The following is a 17,634-nucleotide window of genomic DNA, read 5'->3' on the forward strand; positions in this document are numbered from 1 at the left end:
CAGCAGGAGAGGGAAAGTTCACTGAATTTTCTGAGCACAGTGGCCTGCTTATCTTCGTATCGTCTGCCTTCTGAGCGTGAACTGAAGCAAAACACCTCGGCAGGACAGTGAAGGCCAGAGGGAACTTTGGTTTCACTGGTGACATCTAACTAATGTGGGAGGGTCTGAAAATGTTTCTGATTCTGTAATGCTGCTCATTCTGGGTTGGTTGATGGTCCTCATAAAAGCAAGGGCACTAGGGTTGCAGATGTGCTGTGCAGTGTAAAATTCAGAAACAAAACTGATAGGATCTAAAGTAACGTGAACCGGGAAATGTTGCACTAGTAGAACAGAGGGATGTTTCCTTTGTAATTCTTCCTCTGGACATACCTGTATCAGAGTTTCAAGTCCTGACTGGTACTTAAAATTAGTTAATTTTCTTCTATAACAAATGTTGGTACTCCCTTCCTTGCTAAATGCTGCAGAGATGTTAGAGGGACGTGTATTAAAAGGTGTCACGCCAGCCGTGTTACTGCCAAACAAACTGATTTAAGTCCTAAAAGCCCTACCACGTTCTCCTCTGCAGAGGACAGTTTGCCTGAAAGAAAAGGTTTGATCGCGGCTTCTTTGAGTTTAAGCATCATTGAAAATAAAGGTTTCATGGGACGGGTCCAAAAAAATCTGATGTCTTTTGAGCCCTGGGATCAATTAATGACCTTGACAGCTCAAAAGACTGAGCAGTGGCCACGTTGTTCAAAATATCCAACTTGAATCCTTGGAAGTACAGAAAGCAAGTGTGGCTTGAGCACCTCTCAGTTGCAGCTGCCCAAGATTCACTGCAGTCAGAGGTGGAGGTCATCTTAATCATCTGAGCTCTGGAAAGTCCCAAAGTGCCACCAGACCATGACTCTACTCTGAAAGGGCCCTATGATTTCCTCAAAGCAACACCCATCTTTGCATCGCAGGAGAGAATGACTCGAGTCATCAGGTCTACATCTTTCAAGCAGCATCTTCTGCTTAAAAACAGAAAAAACTCCTAAGGACTCAACAGGCCTAATGCAGAAACCTTAACTCTGCCAACCTGCTGGGAAAGAGCCCAGCGCGTTTGCCTGGTGAGGGAGGTACGCACTCATTGCATGTAGCAGTGGGTTTTACCACTCCGTATGCAGTTACCTCTAAGCAGGTGCTTCAGGTCTTGTGTGATTTGGGGGAGGGAAGAAGGGCATAAAACAGACCAGGCTTCATCTGTGAGATGTAATTACAGTGGCCTGCTGTTTCCTGCAAAGCTGAGCTGCGTGAGCTCAAGGGAATGAGGTTCCTTTGTACTGCACAGCAGCTCTTGAGGTGAATAACTGTTGAACTTAAAACATGCAGGAAAGGTGCTAGAAACTTGAGGATTCCTGGATATTTTCCATTGATTTCTCTGCAAAAGTGATGTTGGTCCAAGACAAATCCATTCAAAATAGGCTACAAACCTGCTGATGGTTTTGCACAAGCCTCTGTGAAAATATGGCTGAGTCAATGGGATGTGAAAGAGATGGGGAGGATCCAGGCACTGCGGAGTGGAGACAGGCTGGTGGTTTGCCTTGTGGGGAGGGACTGAGTTAACTTCTACTTTGCCTTGAATGGTTCAGTCCCAGAGACCCTGTGCCTGCAGTGCTAGTTAAGCTATTCTGGTCCTGTAGATCTATGCCTAAGTTGCACTGTTTCTTATGCTTTCTTTGTCTCTTTAAGCTGTAAAAAAAAAAACAAAAACAAACAAAAAAAAAACCCAACCAAAACCAACTCCTTAGGCTCCTCTGATTTCCTCCAGCTTCTGCATACGTTTGCTTTAGAAGTGGTATCATTTCTTAGGTGCTGTGCAGTGGCAGGAATGGAAACTCAACTGGGCATAAGAAATTCCTGTCTGAGAAAGCCCTTGCCGTGCTACAAGTGGTCACCAGACTAATGGCATCTGAGGGCAGCTCTGCTTGGATGGTGAGGCCAGAAGGAAGAAGTGCAGTAAGGCCACCACAGGAATTTGACCTAAGGGGGAAAAAAAAAAGTCATATTTTGGAAAGCTTATATTAGGCAGACCCACTGTTGAAGCTTCTCTGCTAGCTTCACACGGTTTTATTTACAGCTCAAAATAAAGCAGTAGTTCTTGACTGGTACTGTTAATGTATACACTGTATATCAAGTTTATTGCAAAGTCTGTTAGCGAGCTACCAGCCTAGTTTTTAATCTACAGATAATCTTATTCTCATTTGTATGTTTGGGCTGTGTTACTTTGCCCAGCGTAGGCGCAGCCATTGGAATCCATCCAGTTCGCCTAACAACTTTCATTAAAGAAAATTGCCCTTGTAATAAAAATTACTCAGTGTGACAAGATTCCATAATATATTTTTTAAAGCCTCATAAAATTTTGTAGCAGTTAATGCCAGTTGTTTGTTTTTTGAGATTTTCTTTAAAAAGCAAAAATTGACTTAATTGTGACAATGTTTGTGATGGAGTGAAATAACTGTTTTCTGTCTGGGTGTTGCAGAGCCAGGCTGGGCAGCTTGAATAGCACAGGGAGAAGGAAATAAGAACACTTTGTCTTTGAAAAACATTGTTTGTGAGGTTGCTTGAAAGTGTGACTATTAAGGAAAAGTAGCTCTAATGAAGTCTGCTCACTTGCAATATGTGATACGTAAGTCTTAACCTTGTAAAATGCAGTGATCAAGCATGGATTTTTCTGCAGCAACTGAGAGCGGCTTATCTGAGCATCATCCCTCCTGGTATGAGCACAGCACTGGGTGCTGCATCAGTCAGGGGTGCTGATGGAGGACCTGTGGCCTTCCCTTGTTCTTCCAGCCATCAGAGACATTAGATAATTTTCCTAATGCATGAGACATTTCTTACCAGCGTGGCACAGAGCAGGCTACTCGCTGCAAGTGTGAAATGCTTGGTATGTTTTTTACTACGGAAACGTAGTAAACAAGTGCTAAAGAACCAAATCCAGCACTTGGGAACGGAGTAGGAAGTGAGTGGATGAGAATTCCTTTGCAGAGTACTTGTCTGAGAAAAATCTGTGGCTCCTCTGCTGCCTTTTGTCCTGCTACACTATAAAAATGGGGAAATATGAGTTCTTAACTGCTTGTTTGTTAATAGATATAAATCAACCTGTTAGTCTGTAGCAGAGCTGCGATCATCATCACTACAGATATGGCCCAGTCCAGTGACTTTTTGTTCGCTTGCTGGTTTGTGTCTTCCTGTGTGAGACCAGATCCAAACCTGTGCTCGTGTTGTGGTAGCAGGCTCAGCTGTGCAGTGCTCGTACCCCTGGAGAAAGCGGTTCGGCTGCCTTCAGGTGGTGCCCTAGATGAAGTGCACAACAAACCAGGCCAGTTCAGAAAGGTATATGGTGCCAAAATGTCAAATGACCGGCACACAGGTGGAAGACAAACCTCTGCCATTTTTCACAGCCTCGCTGCTTTTTTTTTTTCCTGCATCAAAATAGAGTTGCAGAAAGTCTCTATATATTCTCTGTTGTTTTGTAGCTTTGGATTTTTTAGGACTTTACAGTGCTTTGTAGGTCTGGTTTACATATATATTGTGAATATTTTGGGGTCTGATCCTACAACTGCTACAGTATCTGTGGCTACTGTTGGGGGAATCGGACTCAGAGCTTCTGCGTGATGGTTGCCTCCTTTATTATAGCGAGCACCAGTAGCCACTCATGTTTATCTTGTCAAGGGCAGTTTAACTGAGGTGTACCTCCTAGCTTGGGCTTAGCTTAGCTATGCTTGAAGTGAGGATCATTTGTTCTCTTTTCAGATGAACTAACAATGACACGAGATGAGCTGTGATGTTAAACAGCAGTGGTGGCTTTTTAAGTCTACCCTCTGCCTCAGGAGGAAGGCACTGCACTAATAATATATCTAGTCTATGTGGAAGGCCCTTATTTAAAAAATCTGTAATTGAGTGGACAAAATTTCTGGGTGTTTGAGAGGATCTTTTCAAAAGAAACTTGAAAAGGATGAGGGAAAAGGCAGGCTAGACTGCAAGTACTACTAAGGGCTTTATTGAGCAGTAAAACCTATGTAGATATTGAGGGACAATTAGACTTGTCAGGCAAAACGCTAAAATGCATTTGTGAGCAAAAAATGCTGGGAAATGTTAAATAAAGCTTTGAAAAGGGCAAAAAGCTTGCTAGGAATACCTCAAAAGCAAAGTAGGTGATTTGGGTGATCTTTGAAGGAAGGCAGGTGATGGCTGCTTCAAAGAGAAGGTGCAGAATGTGGGTTAGTTATAGGGATTTTGTCCATTTTTTCCTCCAATAGCTAAAACCCTGAGGCACAATTGCTGGGTCAGCACCATGGGGGAGAGCTCATAACTTCGTTATTTGCCCCTTTGCTCTTTTTAGAGAGCTATTTCAATGCCTGGCTTTGCCGGTGCCCTGTTCGGGGCCTCTTTCACACTGTCTGCCTTTTCAGCGCCTGCCTTTCATGCCTGCTTTGAAAGCAAAGGAAGACTCTGCCGTACAGAAGGGAGTGGATGTGTTCCCTGTAACCAAGGCAGATGAACCTGCTGGGTTATTTGTATTTGAATGATTGCCTCTATTCAGCTTCTGGTGTGTGAGATTTTAAGATTAGTTAATTGCTGAGATTTGACAAACTAGCTTTTGCCTGGTGAGGCTCGTTTCTGTGATCGGTTGCCGATGGCCGTGGATAGCATGGTGCATTAATGAACAGTCCCTGGCACACTGTGAATGGGCTTTGCTGTCAAGTAAGTCAAAACTTGAAATGCCTAAAGATCAACCCATTAGTGATTGGGCCAGCGTCAGCTCTCAGCCTATTTTTAGGTTTTTCTTTGGTGCTTCACTCTTTGATGTAAAGACAGCTGTGTGCCCCTCACTCTGTATTACACCAAGCTTTTTATTTCCCCATCTAAACAAGCTGTCCATTGTTTTGATCACTCAGTAACCTTTTTCTGCGGCTCTCTTGTTTGAATTCTTCTTAATTGTGGTGGTTACAAGTGTCTGTGCTAATGCAGATGTGGCTCCAATCCATATTCAGTAGCATAAATATTTCCATCTTTAAATGCAAATATCTCCTCTGATAAGCATTAATGTAGCCCTGCAAATACCTGCAGTGCCTGGGCCTGCCTTGCTCGCTTGGAGGGATGTCTGAGCAGGCTTTTTGCTGTTTTTTATTTATGCAGGAGTGGATGGTCATGTTGTGTGTTTTGAAGAAACCAAATGCGACTTAAATGCCCTGAATGCAGTCTATTTCTGAAAGTAAATGGTCCCGTGTCTCTTGTAAGCTATACTGGTTTTCCACAAAAGTGTGTGAGAATCCCTGCTCTGATAAAGTTCTCCCACAGGACTGCCAGCTGGCTTTTTATTCTGTTTCCTCTTTCTCTGATGCTTTCTTTCTCATGCTGCACTTCTCCGTCTTCTTTATTGTTCATTTTTTTTTGTTAGTACTTATAAGGATTTGGAACATCTTCACAAGTCTTGGTTTAGCAGTTGTTTAAACCTTGGATTTCAAAGAAATTATTCTTACCGCCTTCTTCCTGTTCCTGCATTTAAGTGCTCAGGACATCCTTCTAAAGACATCTCCTGGTAAAGAGGAACTGCATTTTTAAGAAATGCATTGTTAGAGTGTTTGAATTTCTCGTTTTTGTACAGAACACCTGAAGAAACGCCTGGAAGATTACATGGCCCAGTTCCCAAATGTGAGAATCCTCCGAACCAAAAAGAGAGAGGGGCTGATAAGAACCCGAATGCTGGGGGCCTCGGTGGCCATTGGGGATGTCATCACCTTCTTGGATTCCCACTGCGAGGCCAATGTGAACTGGCTGCCCCCTCTGTTAGGTAAGTGTGTGGTGCTGTACGTGGCTGCAGACTGAACTGCTCAAGAGCTGGCTGCAGGTGCTAGTGTTGGATTTGGTTTACCTCCACCTGCTGCTTTCCCCTTCTGCTGTAAGTGGGTAAAAGAAGATTAAAATGGAAAACAAACCAAAAACCAAAGCACCTAAAACAACCAGTCACAAGACTCAGGCGAATTGTTGGCAACTTGTAGCCTTTAATAATCAAGAATTCTTTTCTGTTCTAGAGTCCTGCACTGTACAGTAACCCTATCGTATGCTTTGCTTAATTAAAAAGCAGAGATTATATTCTTCTGTTTCCTCACTAAGTGAAGTCTTAAATAATTTACAGCTTGCTAGAAGAGTATACTATCACTTGCATGGAGGAATGGCTTTATGTTATGGAAAAGATCTGTGTATACAGTTTTTAAGTAGCTTTTAGGGGTATTTTTCTGCTATATAACTATATTTAACTTCATAGTCTGGAAGCCTGTGGAAAATAGTCCTTGTGAAAGGCAGCTGCTGGTATGTATTTGTAGAACGAGTGCAGTCCCTTCCAAGGCAGTACTTCATCTTGAAGGAGACGTCAGTTTTATAGTGTCAGTTCTTGTCAAGGATGACTAGTTGAAAGGACAGTGTTGTCTGTTTCTGGTACCTGTATGCCTCTGGCTAGTGCCAACCTCCTTCACAGCCTGGTTGCAAGTGACCTCTGAGGCGTGGCTTTGTCAAATAAACCGTGGCTACAGTAAGAAATTGGAGATTTAAGATAAACTAGTCAAGTTTGTCTGCAGGATTATTGGGTGGCCATACTGCTGCTTTCACCACAAACTTTCAGTTTGTATCTGGTAATAGTGTAAAAACATTTGCAGCGTCATGAGCCCCAGGGAGGGAGGACAGAGTTACCTCAGATGCCATTTAAATGAGAAAATGTAGATTGTGCTTTGATTTTAAAGCATAGAGAGGATTTCTGTTAGACGTGCGTTGGAAGCTGAAACATCATTTGTCACCTCTGCTCTGAAAGTTAACTTCCAACAAGAGACTGCCTCAGTATTAAAGTATTTAAGAAGTTCCAGATGTTTCTGCAGGAATTAATCCTGTCTTGTATTATTTGATTGGAAGAAAGGGTTGAGGGGAGGAAGTACGTTTGCATTTCTTGAGCCTGCTGAGAGCAGTTACACCATTAGTCTGAATCGCTTCCTGCCAGATTCTGGCATAGCAATTAAAGCTAGGTGGTACACTGGGTTATTGCCCTGGCTCAGAGTCAGTGCGGAAAGGGTTCACCTCCCGGTCACTCGTTAAATCAGGACTGTTTGCGGAGTACCAGACTGTCTGTTCCTAGCCTGGCAGTAGGTACCTGCGGTGGTGTGGCTGTGTCTCTCCGTTTTGCTTCTGGGGGGTGGTCACTGTAGCATGAGTGCCTGCTGTTTTTATCTCAGTAGTTCTACCTTGAATATCTCCATTACTGCAGAAATACTGGATAAATCAATATAAATTGGAGCATCTGCCCAAAAGAGAATGAAATGTGAAAAAAGATATGTCGTTCTTAGCTTCATATTTTGATGCTCTTCTCTGTAATTTCATGGTCAAAGGAACCAAGTGATGCAGGTTTTCTAACATATTTCTCCAATCCTCAGATCGCATTGCCCGAAACCGCAAGACTATTGTTTGCCCTATGATTGATGTTATTGATCATGACCACTTTGGATATGAGACTCAGGCTGGAGACGCAATGCGAGGTGCATTTGACTGGGAGATGTATTACAAGAGGATCCCTATTCCTCCTGAGTTACAGAAAACTGATCCCAGTGATCCCTTTGAGTAAGTTACTTGAACTGCAGTGTACTAAGAGCTGGCTAACAAAGCAACGCCCTGTTACAGGGCTGATTTACACCTCAGTGTAGTAAAAGTCAGAAGCCAGTGTTAAGCTCCTTGCTTTTTGGCAGCTGTTTGCTTTGTTGGTTTAAAAGAAATGCATTGTGTAGTAGCTGCGAACAATCTCTTTTTCATTGCTATTTTTTGCCACCTTAATTCCTGCAGAAGTTAACATTTCATTTAACACAGTAATATGTAACATTTAATGTGGTCATTTATTACTGAGTTCTTTCCAACATAACTTAGTAGCCCTAGTGCTCTGCCAAAAACAACAAACCAATGGCGGCTTATATGTCATTCACAGGTGGGGGAAGAAGACGACCCAGCAGAATAATTACAGCAATTTTGATGATTGCAGTGCATTGCAGAAGTAAATCTGTGATCCAGTTATGTTCTGCTCTTGCTGTGCTTGCCAACACTGAGACAGTTCTGCTGTCCTTTCTACTTCTGCAATGTTCAAAAAAACCCAACCCCCCAACAAAATGCTTTTTGAGGTCAAGCTCAATGACTTGATCATACTACTGAGACAGAGCACCACATGTGCAGCATGAGCATCTCTGGGGGAGGATATGCCCTTTCACTAGTGGTGAACTCTTTCCTGTTTGGAGGATAAACTTTGACTGGTTCTGAAGGGAGCCTAGTCCAGTCCTTGTTTGCAAATGGGAAATTAATAGGTAATGCAAAAACAACTGTTTGCTGCTCTGACAGGGCTGCAAAGGCACTAGGAGCACTGGGTGGTAAAATAAGTATTTGTCAAATCTTGGTTTGTTTTTTAAATGTTTAGCTAGAGATCTGTGTCTTTGAATGTGTTTGTAATATGGAGTCTGGTTTTTCCTTAAGGTCTCCTGTAATGGCTGGAGGACTGTTTGCAGTCGATAGAAAGTGGTTCTGGGAGCTGGGAGGGTATGATGCAGGTCTGGAGATATGGGGAGGAGAGCAGTATGAAATATCCTTTAAGGTGAGCTATGTTCTCTGGAAATTACTTTCGTTTTGAAAAGTAAGAACTTTTTTGAGGTGCAGAATGTGAATGATCTATCTTGTCCTTGCTTTTTGCGTGTGACTAAAGGTGAAAAAGCTGGGAGTAGTAAGATAGTACATGGAAGAAACAGCGATGATGTGACCAGTCATTTGTGAGGGTCAGTTTTGGAGCATGATTAGCTGGGGTGTCCCCTGTTCTGTGGCCACAGCCTCAGAGGCATGCGCTCTTCCAACAAGGGTAAGTCAGCTTGTGTGGAGCTTTCTCTGTTAGGCTTCTTAGCACTCACCCTGGCAAGATGATGAGATATTCTCCTCCTTGAGGGAAGGAAGATTTGGGCAGCTCAGTGTTGCCCTGTTGAGTACCTCACTCCTGAGCTTGAGTTCCCAGAGATGAGAGTCACTTACTGTCTATAGTCATCTGATCCTGCCTGCAAGGAGCTAGAACTATTAATTACCCTGTAAGAAATCCTCAACAATTGGAATAATAGTGCTGTTGCTGCCAATGGCTGCAGATCAGTATCTGCCTGGCCTGGGGACAATTCTGTTATTTACTGATTGACCAAGCTGTTCAGTTGAGGGCTTTAAAATAGCAGTATCTTGTAGGTGTCTGGGTGCCACTGAACTAAGGACCTCAGCATGAGGCGAGAGGATGAGAGTGATGGTAACTTACTGCACAGTTTACCTTCATCAGCTAAAACTCGTGTCTCCCCTGACAAACAAGTCATGGCTGATCTTTCAGAAATCAGATTCCTAAATTTCAGTGCCTCCCTGCGATTCAAAGGCGTATCAAACTATGCTAGCAAGTGTGTGATGCACATACCCACCACGTGCTGCTGTGCAGCACACAGTGGAAGACAAGACATTGTTTTTAAGACAATGTACTTTCTTCCATTGTTTGCTCTCAAAAACCCCCTCAGTAATAAAGTCACACTGGAGGTCCCTTGTCCTCTGTAATGGTAGCAGGAAAGGAGGGGCACCCTCCTTGGAGACGTCATTACAGTCAGAGCCATTTATTCTTTGCGTTGCATGTAGTGAAATAGTGTCACAATGTCACTCTCTGCAGGAGGGACAGTGGCGGTGTTCAGCCTCTTTTTCTTTGGCCCTTCTGGAAAATGCTGGTTTCCAAGAGCGATGACAGTGGCTGGGCAAACCCTTTGTGCCTAATGCCACAGCAGACAGTCACACCACTTGATCTGCAGGAAATAAGACCACTTCATTCATCTGTTTGCTTATCCTCTCTGAAACACACTGTGGTTTATTTCAGTCCAGAGATGGTAATTTATGGAGGGATAAATTTGCTTTAATTAATCTCTGCAAAGACCCCCCCTTTTTTCTTTCATTGTGCAACAGAAAAATGAAGTTTTAACTGAAAGATGCTCAGTGTATTTTCAGAAATTAAGATAAATTGATACATTCATCTGTGGCTGATAGATTTAATAATTCTGCTGGAATTACAAGAATAGAAGGTTTGTTCATAGAATTTATGACACTATGATATTTCCTGGCGAGCTTAGAGCTACGTTTTTACCTTTAGAAGCAGACTGAGATTTTGTAGTTAAAGGAGCACTGTCAGATGATTTAAAGCTCTGGGTGTAGATGTGGGGTACCCGCTTTCGCATTATTTATTACCTAATGGGAATTCAGATTCTCAGTGTGCCAAATTTACAGCCCGGCTTTCACAAAGAATCTGTTCCTGTGCCTGGGAGTTGTGGGTGCAGGTTCTCGTTTATAGTGCTGGTCTTTGATCCATTGCATCAGATATGGCCTTCTTAAGCTTCACCAGGAATAGATTTTTTTTTTAATTTTTTTTTCCTTAAGTATATTCTTTTTTGGCCATGTATGGAGTGTGCTTGACAGGTTTTTTGCCTTTACTTTAAAATCCAGGGCTCTGTTGCCGAGAGACTAGGAATAAACAAGTTTCTTTAGGAGCCTCTTTCCTTTCTGGTTTGAGATCATATGTGTTTCTGTCATCAGCTGGCTCTGCTTCCTTTTGAGAAGAAACTTGCAGTCTGAAGGCAACCAATAGAGAAACCACTGGTGCCTTAGCACCTCAGAAAACATTAGCTGGAGGATGGGTCAAACTCTGCTTGCTTTGCTCCTTGTATGAAATGTGTACACCAAACATCACTTGGAAAACAGAGCATGCTGGGGGGACAAAAAAAAAATCAACTTTAAAGTAGAAACAAGCTTTCTAACCCTAACTGCTAGTTCGAAGTTGTCTGGGTTGTCTCAAGCCCTTAAACAGAAAATTCTAGATTAGGAATGGAGGAGTCAAACTATCCGTTCCATCTTCAAGCAGAAAACACGTGCTTCTTCCTTCTCTTGACCTGTGTCTGTCCAGAATAGCTCAGTGCTAAAATCCAAGACTTCTGCAGGTCAGGGATCTTCCTATTTCAGGTGTTTGGTGTTTTGGAGAAAGGATAACAAGCATGCACAGCTACTTCTGCTGCCCCGAACTACAGCCATAGTTTCTCTGTTTAGAGGACTTGAGGGGTTGATTTTTTTTTTTCCTTTCCTTTCTGGGAGTCGATTCCATACGTCTTCTCTCTTACAGTTTTTCCTAGTCTTTTGTATCTTTCTGCAATGACATGAACAAAGTCAAACACTTTCCCCAAAGTGAGAGTATGTCTTTCCTCTTCTGAACACAACTTAATAGCTCTGATTTTCTGAACGCTCCTGCATACTCAACAAATACCCACATTCTGCTGCCTACGTAACCACTTCATTTGCTTTGAGATTAGTGTATTTAATCTGGAGCAGTGTATGAAGCATTTAAACTGTTCTTTTCCGCAAATGCTGTACTTTGTACAGCACTTATCTGCACTCAGTTTTATTTGCAATCCTGTTGCCTCTTTTCCAGTATTTTTGTGGCTTCTATTCCGTTTGGCTTAAGCAATCTTCACTAAACTGCTTCATACCTCTCTTGCATAAATACAGTCTCTGATTTTTTGGGTGTGAGGAAACAGAAGAGGAAAAAGCGATGTCTGTGGCTTGTGTAGGCATAAATAGAGGTGTGCTTTGTACCTCAGATCTTGAGTGGTGTGGTTCTCAATCCTTTAATTGTACGTAGTATTTCAGGAGCCAAGAGTGAGAATCCGGAATGGCCCTCGCTAGCTGATAGATCATTCCAGTTTTGGAAATGTTTGTTTTGTCATTTAGAGACTGTAAAGCTGTTGTAAAATCCAAAGAGATTGATACAAACAAACCATATCGATAGTTCCCCTGAAAAGAACAATTAAGGGAGAGGCAAGAGAGATGGGCAGTGTTCTTGGTCTTCACTGCTTGCCTCAGCAATAGGAAACATCCACCGCCCTTACTCCAGTGATCATAGATAATCGTGGCTTTCCAGACCCTTTTCCCAAAGCATCACCGTGGATTGCTTCTCCCCATTTCCATAGCATAAAACATGTTTTCCAACAAACCCAAGGCTCCATAGCTTCTGTTCACATACGTAGCTCGCGCATCTCCTCTGCTCTGTGTCAGCAGGCCATTTCTGATTCACATTTTGCCACTGGCCTCCTGGCAGGTGCGTGGTTAGGGTGCAGCTGCCAAGGGATCACTTCTGACAGTGTTTCTAGTTGTTGTGCTGAAGTTAGTGCTGATTGTGAGCCTCCACTGCTTATTCCAGGCACATACTCACACCACTTTCCAGCAGCTCACGTTTGCCCACACTGAAACAGGCCGGGCATTCTGCTGCTTTTTTTGTGGGGTGGGTTTTTTTTTTTTCCTTTTGAGCCAGCACATGCTGCTTAATTCCAAGGCTCTCAGCTGCAGTTCAGAGTGGCTTCTTTCTCCCTTCTTACTGGGTGATGCAGAGATCAGTTTCAGATCTGGCTTGAATTTTTGGCCTCTGTTCGCCCAGTGTGCTTGGTTCCGGTTCCAGAGTAGCCTCCCACCAAGCAGCAGAGGGGAGGTGAACCCCTCTGCTCTGAAATGAAATTATTGTAAAGTGCTGTCCTTGCTCTAAAATGCTTCAGGCAGTAAGGAGGGGCTGCGCTCATGTGTGTTGTGCGAGAGGCAGCGCTGAGCAAACAAATATACCCCGGTGCCTTTTGAGATACCTTAACCTTTTATAGAGCAGGAAGTCCCAGCTGCAACAGCAGCTGATCCTTATAATAGAGGATTACAGTTTTCCTGGTTGCCCTTGCCTTCATCCTCTCACCTACCTTGTTACGCAGAGAACCCCCTTGACTTAGCCGCTTTGTCCTCTTCCCACCTTTTGGTGTGCACGCAGGCGACCAACCCGCTTCTCTGCTTTGGTCCATCCCATGGTCTCTTATTTCTGCTGTGGCTTGCAGAAGCAGCTTTCTTTTCAGGGCTTGACTTTTTCCTTTGTGTGTTTTCCCTCTTGAGGGAAGCACCGGCTCATCGTGGTGCAGTCTTTGGAAACCATAAACCTTGTATACCCAGATAATTTGCGTTCACACACCAACTGTGGTATTGTATTGGGTGTTTGAGAGGAGAGGTTCAGCTGTCTGCTGTGACATTGTTTTCTGAAAGAGCAGAAGGGGAATTGGATCAGCGTAACATTCCCGTGTAGAGAATAGGTGGCATATTACCTTGTGCTTTCATAGCACACTAGCTGAGTCAAAGGCTCTTGAGTCGCTTTATGAATATGGAGTTACAGCTCTCCAGGCCGCTGAGAAGATGGAGGTAATATTGCTGGTGGTGTTATTTTACTTCCCTTGTATATGGTTTTATTATTAGAGTGAGATTGTGGCCTTAGAAAAATCAGTTGCAGTCTGCCCATTGACCTCAGTGTAGCCAGGTTTTCTCTTTAATCCCAGCAGACCTCTCCACTGCTAGATCCCTAGCTCAAAATGTAGATTGGAAAAATTGTGCCTGAGGAGGAAGAGAAATTTCCTGTTCTCTCCTAATGAAATCTGGTTAGATCATTGTACAAAGCACTGCCTGCCTGACCAGCTTTAATTCTTGCTCGTACGGCGTTCTAGTAAATGGCTGATGGAAATTAAGTGTGTCAAGTTCAGGCTCTGATGTTTACTGCCATGTCAGCCAGGGAGGCGAGGCACCATCTGACCCTTATGTAAAACAGCAACGAGAAGAAACTGCCTGCCCCGGCCTAAGGAGAGCACAGTAAGCAGCAGCCAGTGTTCCCATGAAGGCCCGGGGTGCTGCCCCTCAGCCCAGCGCTGTTCCAGCTGTTTGGCAGCACTGCGTTTCCAGCAGTGTAAGGTCTGGTGTGTCGTGCCTGTGAACTGTACCCTTGTTTAAAAACAACCAGCCATCGCTAACCGAGTGGAAGCGCTCCCTCAGCTAGCATGCAGCTATTTTGGGTTTGCTTCCCTTGCAGTTACTCCTTGACAGAGCCTTGGATGTTATTCCCCTGACCTTTAACTCTTGCTTTGTAACGCTTTTGTTGGCTGGGTGTTTCCAATGCATGTCACGCTCTTTCCATTTCCCCCTTCTTCCAGTTTTATAGATAAGGACTGGTAATTGTCTTTATGGTGGTTGTAATGAGTTCTGTCACCACACAAAGAAGCTCACTAATAAAATAAATCAAAGCAGCAATGGATGAATGGAAAGCATGCTTTTAAAATGAGATTTGTACTGCAAGTGCCATACTGTCACTTGCAGCCTGAGACAATGTTAAAAAGGCACTGAGTTGGCAAAGTACCTTGAAAGGGTCACTGAGCTCCGCTAGCAGGAATTAGGAAGATTTCCTTTGCCTCCATGCAGCGCTGGTAATTGTAGCATCGCTTGGGAGTAACTATTTTAAAGCATGATTAGGAAAAGAGCACGTAAAACTGATCTGAGATTTTACTTGTTCAGTAACTCAGTTAAGCAGCTTTTCTTATCAGGTCATTACATGTGTTTATGTTATGTCATCTTCTGTGCCTGGAGTCTTGTACCAGCTTGGAGCTCTTGGCTCAACATACCAGCCCTGTCTAGCTTCCCATACCCCCTGCCCCTCCAGTGTACCGCCTGGGAGGTCTGTGTTACTGTTTCACAAGATCTGCAGTGCAAGGATGGTGCTCTCCTCTCCAGCTGCATGTGGACTGCGGGGCTCTGTTTCTCTTCCTACTTCGGGAAGTCATGTTTTCAGAGGAGACGTGTAGTCACGGTGACCTGGCTTGAAAGCCTTTCCACAGAGCTCAGGGACAGGCTGCAAGGATCACAAGCTGGTGTTTCCGTTCATGCCTGCACTGCACTAAAATGCAGCTGCCTGTGAACCAGCAGGGCTTTCGTGATGCAGGGTGCAATGCACGGGGTAGGAACACAGGTTGTGCTTGAGGAGAGTGTGTCTGTGCAGCTCAGCTGTAGGCTTCTTCAGCTGTTACTGCAGCTTTTTGTAGTTCCCAGATCTGTTGCAGCTCTTACAGCCTGGCACAAACTACTTCTGTCACAGAAACACAAAGCACCCCCAGTTTCTTGTTTTGTCAGTCTGCCTGTTAGTTTCCTAGCAGAGAGATCGCACCGTGGCCCTCTGCAATAAAAACCACAGCAGCTACATAATAAGAAGCATTTCTGATTCCATTAGAAACTTCGCAGAAGCTGAGTGCTAGTTTCTTTTTTTCATCTTCCTCTCTCCGGTACCAGCCTCTCAAGACACAGCAGAGACAAAAGGAATGAAATTCTGTCGGAGCGTTTGTCAACTTTCTTCTTGTCTCTCTCACCATATTCATATGTAATTCAGTACCTTGAACTTTAGAAGTTGCCTGGGAAAAATACTCCTCTAACTGAGAGCAACCAACCTCCATTAAGTTATACGCAGTCAGCAAATGACTGTAATTATTAGGACCAGTAGACATTGCTGAAACTCCAGAGGACTTTAGTGTCAGAGCTAATAATTATGCAGCAGCCTCGGCCAAATATTTCTCTTCCGAGCTAAGTATTTAATATTGTCACTGTAGAATATTAATGGAATTGCCTGCTATGTGTGAAGCTGTTGACTAAGCTCGTTGTGCAGCGATCTGCAGTGGCTCAAATTAGCCACAGTGAACAGAGGGATGAAGAACACTGCTCCAGCCTGCATCCACCAGTGGATCTCCTCAAGTACAGTTGCCTTTGGAGCACTGACACAAGAACTGGGGACAATATGAAGGGCGAGACAGTGTTGTGCTTCAAGGATTCAGGAAGTCAGTTGTTTTGCATACTGAAGGATACTTTAAGTATTGATTAGATATCTCTGGGAAGCACATAGGAATATATTTCTCCAACCTAATGAACCAGATTGGCTGGCTCGGAAAACATCTCCTTTGGTTTCACTTGGACAAAATGATTACACTCCTATAGAGTGTAATCATAAAAGAAAGTCATTGCAGAGTGTCAGCACAGGGTGAAATCTTCCCAGATGGGGAAGAAACTTCTGGGTCTAATCTAGATATTAACCAAGCATCAAGGTAGTCGTCTTCAACTAGCAGTGTGGTCCAGTGACTTTGAGTGCTATTTTAAAGCTAATTATGTTTTCACCAGGCAGGAATTGTAAGGCTGCAAAAGCAATGAGCGTATGTCAGCAACGAAAACATGAGAGCAGTGATAACCACAGGGAGAAGTAGCAGTTGCTTCAGGCTTCTGGCACTTGAACAGGCTCACGAATTCCCTGGAGTGTTTTGCATAACACATGACCTGTACTGCAGAGATGGTCTCCCTTTTACAGCAACAGCTACGCAGCCTGTATCCAGGTCTTATGGCAGTCCAGTTTAACTGTGGTGGTTATTGCTGCAGGAATAGATCAATTTAAGGTGTGCTGTTCTCTGGGTGCTTGGAATTTTTTTCCTGTTTTTTCTCTAAAGAATGTAAAATTGAACTGTTTAGCCATTGGGCTTGATAGCACTTGTGCTAAATCAGGGCTTGCTGCATGGCTCTAAGCAGGTAGTTATAGGATTTGAGACTAAGGCAAGGAGGGGAGGGTGTTTGGGAGAGAGTGTACTTTGAAGTAAAAAATCTGGTTTAAGCTTTTTCGTGACTTGAAAGTCTTTCCTTTTTTCTTCTTCGTTTTTCTCCATATAACCCAGAGTGAATGTGTATCTCTGCTGTTTCACAGGTATGGATGTGTGGGGGTCGCATGGAGGACATCCCTTGCTCTAGAGTTGGTCATATATACAGAAAATACGTTCCATACAAGGTTCCAACAGGAGTCAGCCTGGCAAGAGTAAGTGGCAATGGCATTCCCCACGATGGATGTCTGACTGCAATGTGACCATGCTGTGGTCTCCTCTCACCACACAATGGGAGGCAAATGTAGTCTTTGTAGTCCATAAATTGTACTTGCACAGCAGTCAAACTGAGCAGTTGTGCAGTGGTGGATGTGTAACACAAAGCAAAGAGAGCCCAGAGGAGCTTGTGGACCCGTGTGGACAGCTGCCATGCTGCAGACATCAGCCACTGCTGAGTGTTGGAAAGGAGCTTTGCGATCAGGCGCTGGCTATGGAATCACCAATAAAACCAAGCTATGGCTTTATTTGTATAATACTTCAGTCATTTTATAGCTGTGCTCTCCAAGAGCAGCAGGCCTCGGTATGGTGATTGTGTTTTGGTGATTGAAAGACCTCTCATCTTCAGGCATCACAGGCCACCGAATGAGCAGGCTGTAATTTTCCACGATAGAACGTTCTGTGCCATCTTATTTCTTAATCTAGTGTAGCCCAAAGAGGAAAGAGCTTTCCCTGTCATGCACCAGCTTTCTCCAGTTCATTTTCAAATTGAGAAGGGATCGCATTGCCCTCTGGTGGGAGAAAAAAATCATAGGAGCAGGAAGGCTACAAACCCTAGAAACACAGAAAAGTACCCTGCTATTCTGCAGTCTCCTGGCTTGCAAAGTGTTAATGTTTCCCAGTTTAATAGCATCACCCTAGTTACAGATTTGGATTTTTTGCTCAGCCCAGCAATGACCTGTCAGAGCGACAGAGTGCTCTCCAGTCTGTGCCATTTATTCATGAAGGAGCTCTACTTTTGATTTGGTATTTGGCTCTTGCATACTCCCCCAGTGCTGGAAGGAGATGTAGACAGGTG

General features: G+C 43.8%; 1 protein-coding gene across 1 annotated transcript in view; it reads left to right on the plus strand.

The window, feature by feature from the left end:
* Positions 1-17,634, plus strand: part of LOC104490882 (polypeptide N-acetylgalactosaminyltransferase 10) — a gene marked incomplete at its 5' end in the record, with an annotated part of 41,569 nt that overhangs the window by 18,521 nt on the left and 5,414 nt on the right. Inside the window, 4 exons of the mRNA XM_010133233.1 lie at positions 5,633-5,818; positions 7,446-7,629; positions 8,524-8,641; positions 16,667-16,774. Coding sequence (XP_010131535.1) covers positions 5,633-5,818; positions 7,446-7,629; positions 8,524-8,641; positions 16,667-16,774 — 596 coding nt within the window. The remainder of the gene's footprint in view (positions 1-5,632; positions 5,819-7,445; positions 7,630-8,523; positions 8,642-16,666; positions 16,775-17,634) is intronic.

The sequence above is a fragment of the Buceros rhinoceros genome, unplaced genomic scaffold, assembly GCF_000710305.1.
Source record: "Buceros rhinoceros silvestris isolate BGI_N320 unplaced genomic scaffold, ASM71030v1 scaffold5703, whole genome shotgun sequence".
NCBI lineage: Eukaryota > Metazoa > Chordata > Aves > Bucerotiformes > Bucerotidae > Buceros > Buceros rhinoceros.